Raw genomic sequence first — 14218 nt, forward strand, 5'->3', positions numbered from 1 at the left:
ACATAAATATACTCATTTTTCGAGTCCTTTGTGCATCATACTTCTAACATGCTGTACTTGTACTCTGTGTCCTCTGTGATGTAAGGACTTACAACATACTTACCTTATGCATAGTGTTACCTTAGGGGCTGCTATTGCAGATATTGCTATGTTAGGCATATTGTGAAACTGGAGTGCTCCGGGAGTTGAACCCTCAGGACTGTGATGACAAACCTCCCTCGGGAGAGCTTGGCCAGGTGTACCACCTGCTATACAGGGAGCATTAGGGGCAGGCCCAGGGGAGACTATCGCCATGGAAGCTGATACCTGGGAACAGCCAGAGGGAAACCCAGGCAGGAAGCGTGCTGGCAGGCAGAGGGGAGAAGGCGACGACCACAGGGGAGACTGCTGTAGCCGTGGGGACGAAGTTTGACGGCAAGGGAGGTGGCAGGAACAGGCTCTGGGGAAGACGCTGGAACAGGCGGACACAAGCTGGAACGGATCGGACCAAGAAGGGAACATAGAGAGGTCACAGGTGGAGGACCAGCGGAGGCCAGGAATTGTACAAAGCGCAGGGACAGAGGAAACGCAGGAGAACGTGGACCTGAGATCAAGCATGAACCACAATTGTTAGTCAGGCTCAGAGCATGGGGTGAGACTGCCTGATATAGGGCACGCTGCAGGACTTCCGGGTCAGGGTGCACCAGCATCATGGAGGCCAAGGGATAGGGCGGCTCAGTCTGGGAGAGGCGTGCCTTGATGTGTGCCTGCGTACCTGACAGGGGACAGAGACCAGCCGCAGGACAGGAAGGGAGGAGGCTGATTGACAGGCGCCTGCAGTGGGGGCGGGCCGAGAGAGCCGGGAGCGCTGGGAAGCCCTGGGCGGTGCGAAGACACGGGAGGCGGCAGGAGCCGCCGGCGCTGTGATAGGAGAAGCTGCGGCAGAGGCAGCCAGAGCAGCGGCTGCAGGAGCAGGGAAGTGGGAGCCGCGGCAGAGGCGGCCAGAGCAGAAGCCGCAGGGAGAGCTGGAGCCGTGGAATGGGAGGTTGGTGTGACACATATGCACTTTACTATTATCTAGGATTGGATTATCTGCATACAGCTACCCAGCATACCTTCACTATAGTTGTTATTATTTTGAGCACTGTTCCCATAGAGGCTGCTATTAAATACATTGCTGCTTTATGAGGCACTAATCACTTTGTACAGAATGGGCCATTTATATGGATACACCTAAATAAAATGGGAATGGTTGGTGATATCAACTTCCTGTTTGTGGCACATTAGTATGTGGGAGGGGGAAAACTTTTTAAGATGGGTGGGGACCATGGTGGCCATTTTGGATCCAACTTTATTTTTTTTCAATGGGATGAGGGTCATGTGACACATCAAACTTATTGAGAATTTCTCAAGAAAAATAATGGTGCGATTGGTTTTAACATAACTTTATTCTTTCATGAGTTATTTACAAGTTTATGACCACTTATAAAATGTGTTCAAAGTGCTGCCCATTGGGTTGGATTGTCAATGCAACCCTCTTCTCCCACTCTTGACACACTGATAGCAACACCGCAGAAGAAATGCTAGCAAAGGCTATCAGTATCCGTTGCTTCAGATGCTGCACATCTCATATATTCACAGCATAGACAATTGCCTTCAGATGACCCTAAAGATAAAAGTCTAAGGGGGTCAGATCTGGAGACCTTGGTGACCATTCAACTGGCCCACGATGACCAATCCACTTTCCAGGAAACTGTTCAAGTAGGACTGCTCGGACCTGACACCCATAATGTGGTGGTGCACCATCTTGCCGAGCATTCCAAAAATACTCATTTTTTATGCAAAAACAAGATTTTGAGAGCTCTCATTTTTCTATATGTCTTCCAAAAGAGTGATTTGAGGGCTTGTTTTTTGCGGGACAAGTTGATGTTTTTATTGGCACCATTTTCGAGCACATAACATTTTTTGATCGCCTTCTATTTTGATTTTTGAGTCAGAATGAACAAAAACCAACAATTCAGGAATGTTTTTGTTTGAATTTTTTATTCTGTTCACGGTGTGGTAAAATTGATAAGGCAGTTTTATTCTTCGGGTCAGTACGATTACACCAATACCACATTTATATAGTTTTTTATGTTTGCCACATTTTTTTATTTTTTTCACAGTGTTCACTGAAAAGGTTAACTAGTGGCACAGTTTTATAAAGAAGGTCTTTCTGGACGAAGCAATACCAAATATGTGTACTTTTTTTTTTGTCTATTTTTGCTTTTACATAAATATACTTATTTATTGGTATAATATTTAATTTTTTTATATTTGCAAAATTTTGTTCACTTTTTTTCTAACTCTATTACTTAGTCCATCCATGGGACTTCAATGTATTGCAATGTATGAGACCTTTCATCTTTACACTGGCAAATCACCTGATAGACCCTGCTTCTGGCTGAGTCTAACAGTCCACAGTAGATGACAGACCCGGAGGTCATTATGCGAAGACAACCCTCAGCTCCCCGTGATCACATCACATGGGTATCGGAGGGGTGAAAGGAGCCCCCCCTCTGTCTTCAAACTACTAAATGCCGCAATCTCTATTGATCACAGCAACTAGAAGATAGGACAGGGTTGACATAACCGGACCTGTGGCAATCAGGTCACGATAATTCACTGGAATCACAGGCAGTTGCAGGATTTTGGAGGTCCCGAGCTCTGTAAGACAGTTGGCCGCTGAAAAATGTTGGCGATGCACAAAGCTCCGCAAGGTCAATATTTATTTACCTCGGCAGTCAGGAAAAGGTTAAAGTACACTTTTTGCCAGTTTTAGCACGTTAAGGCTGCAAAATCAGGGAACATTGTTTGCAGAGCTGAATAAAACATAACTTTTATTTTTTTCATTTCTCATCTCTGTTCCAGAGATATTAGCTTTTAAAGTTTAGATTCTAATTTCCACAAAAACGAAGCATGTGAGGGTGTATCAGAGATTCATCTATGGGGGGGAAATAAAGCATACGAGAATGTCGGACCCGGCTCTCTATATAAGAGACATGTTAATACACACAGCCCTGCTGACTTTACTCATCTCACTGCTGGCATCTACTATAATTAAAATCGGGGAAAGGAACTAGAGCAGAGCTGTGTGCCATTACATACACCTCTTGGAGTTAGTTATAGTCTTCTTCTGTTAAACAATGTTTTTTTCAAGGAAACATGTGCAATGGTTATGTTTTTTATCAAGGGGAATTTACAGGCAACGACATTGTTGTTTTGAAGACTGACCTTAAATCGACTATTTATAGGATCATCAAGAACTTTTAAGATTGAGATTTCATTGTTATGAAGAATATTTCAGGGTGAAACAGAAAGTCCAGCATGTGCAATAACCATTTCTTCAATTAAAATAAAACTGAAAGACAATAGCACAAAATAGGGTCTTAGGGCTCCGTCACACATAGTGACTCACCAGCGATCCGGACAACGATATCACCTTGTCAGGATCGCTGGTGAGTAGCTATGTGATCGCTGGTGAACTGTCAAACAGGCAGCTTCACCAGAGATCAGGACCAGCGACACGTGGGTAACAAGTGACACACGTCGCTTAGTTACCCGCACTGTATCTTAGTTACCAGCGCGCTGATGCAGGGAGCTGGTAACCAAGGTACACATCGGGTTTCTAAGGGGCTCGCAGCACTTAGAAACCCGATGTGTACCTTGGTTACCAGCTCCCTGCATCAGCGCGCTGGAAACTAAGGTACACATCAGGTTTATAGGCACACCGCACCCCCTTAGAAACCCGATGTGTACCTTAGTTAACAACTCCTGCTCGCTGGTCTCCCGCCTGTCACACGCAGCGATGCATGCTGACCAGCGGGAGACCAGCAACCCCAAAAATGTCCAGCCATTTCAACAGCGATCAGCGATACCTGGCAGGGGGACCGGTCGCTGATAGCTGTCACACACAGCGATCTTGCTTGTGAGATCGCTGTTGCGTCACAAAACTTGTGACTCAGCTGCGATCTCGCTAGCGAGATCGCTGTGTGTGACGGGGGCTTTATTCATTTACAGGGTGTAATATCCATAATACAGGGATGTGCTCACCTGACAGGGTTGTGTGATTACAACACCATAAAAGACTGGCTGCTGCAGATCCAAGAAAATTTACAGGAAATGGAAGATGGATTTTTTCTGTGCTGCCGAGGACCCTACTATGAGGAAGATGAATCCAAGAGGTGAATTGTGGATTGTGGTTGTAATCAATGTATTTCAAAGTTCACAGACGTCTTCATCAGGACAGACCACATGAAATCTATGAGTTTTGAATTGTATTGACTAATAAGACCGCAGTCTTCTACACATTGCCTCCAGGATACTTCTTCATTATATTGGGGTCATCGGCAGTGCAAAAAAAATCCATCTTACCTTTCCATAACCATTTTTTCAAGAGGATTCAGCAATGGAATTTGTTCAACACCAATGCTGAGCTTGCTCAGGAATGGCAGCAGGCACATTTCAGTACATCTCCTTGCACAGTAAGGCAAATGCTTTTGGAGGCTGGCCTGGTGACAAGAAGTGCAGCAAAGAAATAATTTCTCTCAAAGAAATACATCAAGGACAGACTAACATTCTGCAGGAAGTACAAGGATTGGACTTTATAGGACTATAGGACTAAGGTAAAGTTATTTTCTCTAATGAAGTCAACTTCAGACTGTTTGGGTCATCTGGAAAAATGATGTTCCTGAGAAGAAAGGGTGAATGCTAACATCAACAGTCAAGCATCCTTAGACCATTCATGTGTGGGGTTGTTTTTCATCCATGCAGTGGGCTCACTTACAATTTTGTCTGAGAACACTGTCATAAATGAAAAATAGGATCTAAACATCCTCCAAGAGCAACTTTTCCCAACAAAACAGGAGCAATTTGCTGAAGAACAATGCTTTTTTTAATACGAAGCACCAAACTACATGGCAAAAGAAATAACTAAATGGTTCAATGAACAAATCATTGAAATGTTGTGTCCATGAACAAAAAACTCCACAAGATCTCAATCTCATTAAGAACTTTTGATCAATCTTCAAAAAAGCAGGTGGACAACCAAAAACACACAAAGTGTAATTAGACAAAAACGGTCTGTTATTAGTCAGGATCTGGCCCAGAAGCTGATATCCTACATGTCAGGGTAAATTTTAAAAGTTTTAAAATTAATAAGGGTTAACACTGTAAATATTGCATCTTTGCAGAAATTTGATGTATTGGCCAATAAAAGTTAATAACTTATCAAATGCTTATAATTATCCTTCCATAACCATAGAAACATCCGACTAAAAGAGTGAAACATTCAAGCAGCAAACATTGCGCAAACCAAATGTTGTCAGTCTCAAACCTTTAGGCGACTAGTGTCTACTGTCACTATGCAAACTTATGTATCTCTATAGGTACCGAATATAAATAAACCCTTTAGTTAGATCTAATTATGTGTAGAAAATTATTTAATCATTAGACTTACTATACTGTAAAATTGGTAAAAAAAAATGGTCTGTATTAGCAGTGTGTTAATGCAATATATTTTAGATATTCCTGAAAAATATTCTACATTTACTTTTTGAGATAAGACATCATGCAAATCATGTTAACACAACTGCTCCTGCCACAAAGAATCCCACTTTCCATTTGCACTTGATATAATTGCTAAATCGTAATTTTGCTCAGAAGACCAAAGATTCCTTTTGAAACTAATCTATAATTGGATTTTTTTTTATAATGTTGTCCTTATGTTCCTGGCAACACTTATTGCAAATGTGCAAGAACAGATTATCTAGAGTTCTTGTCCTCTTTCTCTTTGAAAAGGCTATTTGCATACTTAAATTCCCAATTGCATGGCCTCCAAGTCTCCTTACACTATCAGAGAAACATTACCCCTTAGACCTCTAATCAGAGACCTCTCATCCAGATAAAACTACATCTCCTACTTTGCACTGATGAGGGGTAAACACAAAAAAACACGCGTCTGCAAATAGAGTTTCTTTTTTAGCCTGTTATACTATGGCATGAGGGAAGGTTCATTTACAGGTCGATATTGACTTTTTAGGATTGCTACATCCAATAGGTGGTACATGAGTTTCCATCCTTTTTCTCTCAAAAAGTATATTAACTGTGGATAAGAAACTGAACCTTGCCAAATCACAAACAAATCCCCACACAGAATTATCCTGTTTTCGCTAAAATACTCCAGGCTCTTGCTTTCTACTGAGTTTTAGCTGCATAAAAGCTAAAAAATATTCTATGTATTTATCAGCTGAATGTAACCTCACAGTAATGTTTAATAAGAGATTTCAGATAGGCACCTCAGCAACTGGAAATTTCCAATTCTTTCTATTAGGCCTCTTTCACACTTCAGTTTTTTGCATCAGTTCAAATCCGCCAAAAAGGTAGACAAGCGGATCCGTTCTCAATTGATGCGAACGGATGGCACAGGATCCGTTTTTAGACGGATCCTGAAAATGAGGAAATACAATGGAAATGCTGGCCGGGAAGGAGAGAGAGAGAGAGAGAGAGAGAGAGATTTTTTTTTGTCCGGCACCCAGAAAGAATTTCGGGTTAAATAAGTGTCTGGAGGATCCGCCACAGAAAAAAACGTTGCAAGCTCCGTTTTGAAATCTTTGAGGATGGTGACGGACAGCAACTTTTGGCGGATCCTCACAAAAAACGGATGCAACGGACAGCAATCCGTCACAATCCGCCATTAATGCAAGTCAATGGGGAAAAAAAACGGATCCTCAAAAGAAAATTGAGGATCCGTTTTTTTCAAAACCTGGCGGATTGTGACTGATTGTAAAAAACTGAAGTGTGAAAGAGGCCTTACAGTTCTTATGCAGAACCATCTGTCTTGATGGTGACAAACAATACACCAATCTTCCGTCCTGTAAATGTACAGTCTTGCAGTGTCATACTTTCCTCTAATTAACCTCTACCTTGTGCCAACATGTATTTTGCGTTTTTATTCAACATTAGTTTGTGGCCTTTTCATGCTGAAGTAGTTTCCCCTGTTTGGGAGAAGCTGGGTGAAGATAGGATGTGATTGCTCCTGCCCATCAAATTCACTAAAAGTGACAGTCTTTTAAGCCAAAAAAATGCTACTCTAGTCTGTGACTAAGGTACTTTAATGGCCAGCGGTAAGAAAGTGCATGCCATAGAGATGATGCACCGAATTCCTTAAGTGATGTGTGCCTCCTAATGATTTCAGCGCATCAGACTCCAGAGACCCTTTCATTAAGACTAGTGTGTACAAAATCAGACTTCATGAATTGGACCCCGAATATGTAATCTGAATTTTCACCACATTTTTCATACTGAGGTGGGCACATGATGTAATAATGGCTGCAAAGCAGAATAAAACTTTTTACAAAAATTTGACTTACCGTTGCGGAGAAATTATCAAAGTATTTGGCACCTAGTGAGTTAACTTTTCTTAAGTCTAAGTGGGTGCTATCGACTAGCAACTCATGCAGGGAGAAGAAGTGCACACCCCATTAAAAAAATAATAACACCCACTTGGACTTAAGTTACCTCATTAGATGCCAAATTGTTATCTCCCGAATGGAGAGGAAAGATAAAAAAGTAAGTTTAACTCCGCTCTGCAGCTACTATTAGGCCTCCTTCACATGTGTAATTGGTGCTTTTCTTCAGCGTGTGTCATCCATGCATCATCCGTGTGTCCAATTTTACCATCACTGTGTCATCAGTGTTTTTCCAGTACAAATAAAGAAAAATTATATAGCTTCTTCTGTCCTTTACAATGCTAAATACGGACAGCATATGGATTGCACACTGATGCCATTTTTTCCCGTACTTTAATGAATTTTATAGGCGGGTATAACCACACCCCATCTTGACCCAACTCCACCCATACTGGCGGAGCTGCTTCAAACTGAAAATGACAAATGTTGAATATGAAAAACTAAATGTATGTTAGCACAATGTAGAGGTTAAATGGAGGAAAGTGCAAATAGGCGCATGTTCCCCTAAAATGTTGCTAAATTTGCACAAAAAATAACAGGCATACATGAACACCCTTGAGGGGTAGTTGTACAATTGCATGAAATTTTAGTGACTTTTTAAAAAGTTGCAATTGATAAATTAACTGTGTGGAAAACAAAAATTCTACCCATACTGGTGAACATATAAAAAAAACAGGTGAACTCATATAAAGATGAGTTTAAAAAAGACACAAATGAAAAGAACAATAATGGGCAAAAGAAAAACAAGCAAAAAATGCCAAAAGCTAGACACAAAAATGAATTGGGCTTAAAACTCTATAAATTCACACCTGTTATGGATTTAACTAACCGTGGGAACAATTTGTAAAATAATGAAAAGTCGGATACTAGATGTTCAACACCAACATAAATGCGACGCAAAAAGCAAATCCAAATGGTGCAGTCACATTTTCTTTTGATTTGTCTTAAACACAACATGTTTCAATTTAAACTAATCTTGATACATGTAATAAAGAGATATTTTATTGTGATCCTTTGAAAACCTCACCGAAACTGTCCATCTGTCAACACTTATTCAAATTCTGGATTTATTGAGGTGTAAATGTGAAGGTTCAGTGCACAGATTGTACAAAGAATCACAGATGGTGACAATATATGGAGTGATTATCTGTTTTTATTATTTAATTACTCAGAATTAACTAATAGAAGCCAAATATAGCATCACCTCAACATGACTAAAATGTCTGGATATAACCATATTACATCTGGATATAAAATAGGATGGCTAAATATAGAGCAATGCACCTCTCTACTTGATCAACCACTGGACCTCTACATGATTGACCACTGTACCTCTACATGACCAACCCCTGGACCTCTACATGACTGACCACTGGACCTCTACTTGACTGACCACTGGACCTCTACATGACCGACCACTGGACTTCTACATGAACGACCACTGGACCTCTACATGAATGACCACTGGACCTCTACATGACCAACCACTGGACCTCTACATGAATGACCACTGGACCTCTACATGACCAACCACTGGACCTCTACATGACTGACCACTGGACCTCTACATGAACGAATACTGGACCTCTACATGACTGACCACTGGACCTCTACATGACTGACCACTGGACCTCTACATGAATGACCACTGGACCTCTACATGACCAACCACTGGACCTCTACATGACCAACAACTGAATATTATCATATTATCATCCTATCACATTTCATACTGTGAAAAGAACACTACAACATTCAACATGACTGGACCATTGGACACAGTGAGGATTGCATTATAAATTATGTAATGTAGTCCACGCTGACACATTACATTTCCAAATTAATAAATGAAAGGCAGAGAAGGGACAGGCATATGAGAGGGAGGGAAAGTGATGAGAAAAAGGCAGAGAAGGGACACAATCATGAGAGGAAGGGAAAGTAGAGAGAAAGGCAGAGAAGGTGCAGGCTCATGAGAGGAAGGGAAAGAGAACAGAGAAATGCAGAAAGAAAGACAGACTCATGAGATGAAGGGAACGAAGGGAGAAAGAAATAGAAGGGACAGGCTCATGAGAGGAAGGGAAAGAGAAGAGAGAAATTCGGAGAAGGGACAGGCTCATGAGAGGAAGGGAAAGAGAAGAGAGAAAGGCAGAGAAGGGACAGGCTCATGAGAGTAAGGAAAAGAGAAGAGAGAAAGGCAGAGAAGGTGCAGCCTCATGAAAGGAAGGGAAAGAGAATAGAGAAAGGCAGAGAAGGGAAAGGCTTCTGAAAGTAAGGAAAAAAGAGGAGAGAAAGGCAGAGAAAAGACAGACTCATGAAAGGAAGGGAAAGCGAAGAGAGAAAGGCAGAGAAGGTGCAGACTTATGAAAGGAAGGGAAAGAGAAGGCAGAGAAGGGACAGGCTCATAAGAAGAAGCAAAAGAGAAGAGAGAAAGACAGAAAAGGGACAGGCTCAAGAAAGAAAGAAAGGGGAAGAGAAGAGAGAAAGGCAAATAATTTGCAGGCTCGTGAGAGGAAGGGAAAGAGAGGCGAGAAAGGCAGAAAAGGGACAGGTTCATGAGAGGAAGGGGAAATGAAATAGAGAAAGGCAGATAAGGGACAGACCCATGAGAGGAAGGGAAAGAGAAAAGAAAAAGGCAGAGAATTTGCAGGCTCATGAGAGGAAGGGAAAGAGGAGAGAAAGGCAGAAAAGGGACAAGCTCATGAGAGGAAGGGAAAGAGAAATGACAAAGGCAGAGAATGGACAGGCTCATGAAAGGAAGGGAAAGTGAAGAGAGAAAGGCAGAGAAGGGATAGGCTCATAAGAGAAATGGAAAGAAAAGAAAAAGGCAGAAAAGTTGCAGGCTCATGAGAGGAAGGGAAAGAGAAGAGAGAAAGGCAGAGAAGGGACAGACTCATGAGAGAAAGGGAAAGAAGAGAGCAAGGTAGAGAATGTGCAGGCTCATGAGAGGAAGGGAAAGAGAAGAGAGAAAGGCAGAGAAGGTGCAGGTTCATGAGAGGAAGGGAAAGAGAAGAAAGGCAGAGAAGGGACAGGCTCACAAGGGGATGTGAAAGAGAAGAGCGAACACAGAAGAAGAGAGAGTATTAGCAGAAAAAAAGAAAAATTTAAAAAAAGAATTAAATAAATGCAGGCAATTAAATATATATGAACGGAAGAAGTAGGGGTAGAAGCAAAATTAAAGAGATTTAGAAAAGAGAAAGATAAAAGAAAAGTATGAGAAAAATATTAAAAGGCAAGGCAAAAGATGAAGAAAATAGAAAAGAGAAAACTACTGTAAATATAAAAGACAAAAATAAAAGACAAATAAGGAATTAAAAATACAAAGTAAAAAATTGAGAAACATGAAAAGAGGAGAAAGAAGACAAGGAAACACTAATAAAAGAGAAAAAAAAGTGAAAAAGGTAAACAGTAAGTACAAAAAGAAGTAAAAGAGAAGAAATGGAAAACGGGAGGTAGAAAGTTGTGGTAAAAAAGGATTATGGTAAGTAAAAGTAATAAGGATGACTAAGGGAGGAGAACAAAAAATGTGATATAAGAGTATGGACATGAGATGAGGAGAAGTAACTGGAAAAAGGAGAATAAAAGGCAAAGATACAGAAGGAAAGTGGAAAAAGAGAAGAGAAAGTGTTTATATAAGTAAGATCCATAACTTAGCTAAAGTTCTTTTATCTTATCGTGACTGATCATTTTGTATCATTTTATGATACACAGATCTGTAATCAGGTGGATTGTTATTAATGAGAATGTGAGTTACCTGTCCTTAATGCCGCACATATCGATCTGCAGATCAGTGAAGTTGCCCAGGCCTCCGCGCTGCATTGAGATCAGATCCTTGGGCTGATTATCAATAAATATGAGCCTCATGCATCCTTGGAATGAAGAAATGGGATTTGTACAGGAAGCATCTACTGGCGGATCTGGACAGCCTGTTAAGTGAGAGAAAAAGACTCAGCATCTAGTCACATTTATTAATTAGGAGGGCTATTGGGGGAAAAACCTAAGGTCTCACTTTTTCTATGTCTCCTCTACTACTTAAACTTTAACATAAAACTCTCATCTTCTGAAATGTAAGAAATTCAAGCAGGAGATGGAAAAAGATGAACTTTCCAAGCATTTTCATTAACTGCAGTCTGTCTTGTAAATTGATATATTTTTTCTTACAATTTACTTAGGAATGAAAGCCAATAATAATGACGAAAGAATGGAAATAGTTAAAATGAATGAAAAACTATAGAAACTTCAAAGTTTACAATAATATCGTAAATGACCACAATTATTATCATTATGATCTATGCGGATTGTTGTATTTATTTTCCTACCATGTATTTTGCATTTTTTTTGCCACTGGAAATGTTTTTAGTTGAACAACCAATTATTTTACTCACTGAGTAAAGGCTAAAACCAGCGGGTACAACATTTCCTACCCTTCTTCTGTACATAAGTGCCATAATTGATACCTCTTCACAGAATTAATTACCTCCCTAACTGAACTCCTCACTGCTATTAATTAGAACACCCTCTTTCCTTTAATGAGTCAATTAGCAGCTTGTAATGACTGTTGGTTGCCCAATACTCGCCTACACCTAGCCATGAATTTTTTTTACCCTGTTGTATGATCTTTTCTGCCAAAAACAGTCATTTAAAACATTAGCGATGTTAGACTGCTATTAGTTTGCACATACTTTAGTGCACTCCACTGACAGGAAGTCATAATTCATGTCGCCAAGGAGAAAGCAAGGATGAAAGGTGAAAAATAAATTCCGCCAAAAGACAATGAAACAATGTATTACATGAAAAAGAATGTGCCTGTAGGTCATTGGGCAAGGTCAAAAGGGGGGAATATATGCAATATGGAAAACAAGAAAACAAAAGCAAAAATGTATGTAACATACAAATCATGATGAATAAATAGTAAAAGAAATTTAGAAAAAAAATTGAAAAGCACATATATAATAATAAATTCTCTCCTCAGGGTAAGAGTCCTGAGCAGAGAATTTGCATACTTGCAGTACCTTCTGGGATAAGTGAAGAATCTCCATGAGCTCAAAGAACACTGGATTTTGTACATTGCAGCTGAAAGGAGGAAATTGGTAAACCGCGCACCTACTGGCAAATCTTGGCACATTTTTCACCGCTTCGTTATCTCTTTAACAATAAAAACATGGAAGAGACCATTAGCCATTTGGTGAGCTGCATTTCTTGCTACATGTTCACAGACTTACCAGTGGAAAAGTCAAACTTTACATGCCAGAAATGCAAGCTTGTGTCCCTGTTGGAGGAAAAGTTGCAAAATCTAGAAGAGAGGTTAACTACATTGAAAATAATTAAGGTGTCAGGGTCCTGTCAGCGCCGGCGTGCAGCCTCTGCTGAGCAGGGACTCACCTGCACTGTAGGGAGGCCTGGGGTCAGGTACAGCAGGAAAGTACTGACAAACAGGACCTGGGGATGCTGAAGTTTAGCAAGCAGAACAGGACCTATGGTCTTGTGACTGCAAGGGGCGGGGCTTAGCATCCTGCTTCCACAGATCAGCAGGACACTATACAGAAATACTCTGAGTCAGACAAAATGGAGGTCATACACAGAGATAGCAGGAAGTACCAGGGATGAGACAGAACGGATAGTCGGGGCCAAGTAGGTGTCAACGCCAAACAGACATAGAAGGTACCAAGCAGAATCCAACAAGCAGTATCCAGAGAACAGACTGAGTCATACACAGAGCATCAGATAAACAAGAACACAGCACAAACACACTCAGGGGTCACCACACTCTGCCAAGGGCGAAAGTATAACTGACGGGGATAGGAGCTTCCTGAGGCTATAAGAAGCCTCTCCCAGAACCAGGGAGAGGCCACAATCATAAGCCCCAGGTGTGCAGGTAAGCCTGCACTGGGATCACAAGCTTTAACTCCAGAAATGCCAGTCATCAGCACTGGTTCCAGACATTAAGCCCACATGTGCAAGTCAAACCTGCACTGAGATCATGACAGTACCCCCCTCTCAACGGGGGGCCTCTGGACCCCCAGACTTGCCCGGGTACTTAGAATGGAAAGCCCGCACTAGGCGATCAGCATGCATCAACCGGGCCGGTATCCAGGATCTGTCTTCCGGACCATACCCCTTCCAATGAACCAGGTACTGTACCGACCGCCGTACCGATCTGGAATCTATGATATGACCAACCTCATACTCCACCTGCCCCTCGACCAAAACAGGAGGATCAGTGGACTCGGAGTCCCCCCGGACTGTTTCAAAAGGTTTCAGTAGAGATTTGTGGAAGACGTTAGGCATCTTGAAAGAAGGTGGAAGGCACAGCCTATACACCACTGGATTGATTTTTTCCACAATCTTGTATGGGCCAATGAATTTGGGCCCCAACTTGGCTGAAGGAACCTTCAACTTAATGTTTCGCGTGGAGAGACAAACCTTGTCTCCAACCTGAAACGTGGGCCCTGGTGTTAGTTTCCTGTCCGTGAAAAACTTATACCTGCCCTGAGACCTTGATATACTCCGCTGGACTTCTGCCCACGTATTCTGTAATCGCTGAACAGAGCCCTCAGCTCCGGAACACCCCGAGTCCAGACGAGAAAACTCACCAAAATGAGGACTGAACCCATAATTGATCAAAAAAGGAGTCATACCCGTGGATTGACTCACCTGACTACTGAAGGCAAATTCAGCCAACGGCAGTGCATCGCACCAGTCATTCTGTCTAGCAGAGGTTAGACACCTGAGGA

The 14218-nt window shown here is 41.5% G+C and overlaps 1 protein-coding gene across 1 annotated transcript in view; it reads right to left on the reverse strand.

Moving 5' to 3' along the window:
• The window catches only part of LOC141082763 (contactin-associated protein-like 5), a 581387-nt gene that overhangs the window by 200359 nt on the left and 366810 nt on the right, over positions 1 to 14218 (reverse strand). Inside the window, exon 10 of the mRNA XM_073566679.1 lies at positions 11239 to 11410. Within this exon, the coding sequence (XP_073422780.1) occupies positions 11239 to 11410 (172 nt within the window). The remainder of the gene's footprint in view (positions 1 to 11238; positions 11411 to 14218) is intronic.

The sequence above is a fragment of the Dendrobates tinctorius genome, unplaced genomic scaffold (assembly GCF_039654945.1).
Source record: "Dendrobates tinctorius isolate UK_male_01 unplaced genomic scaffold, ASM3965494v1 ptg000019l, whole genome shotgun sequence".
Classification (NCBI taxonomy): domain Eukaryota; kingdom Metazoa; phylum Chordata; class Amphibia; order Anura; family Dendrobatidae; genus Dendrobates; species Dendrobates tinctorius.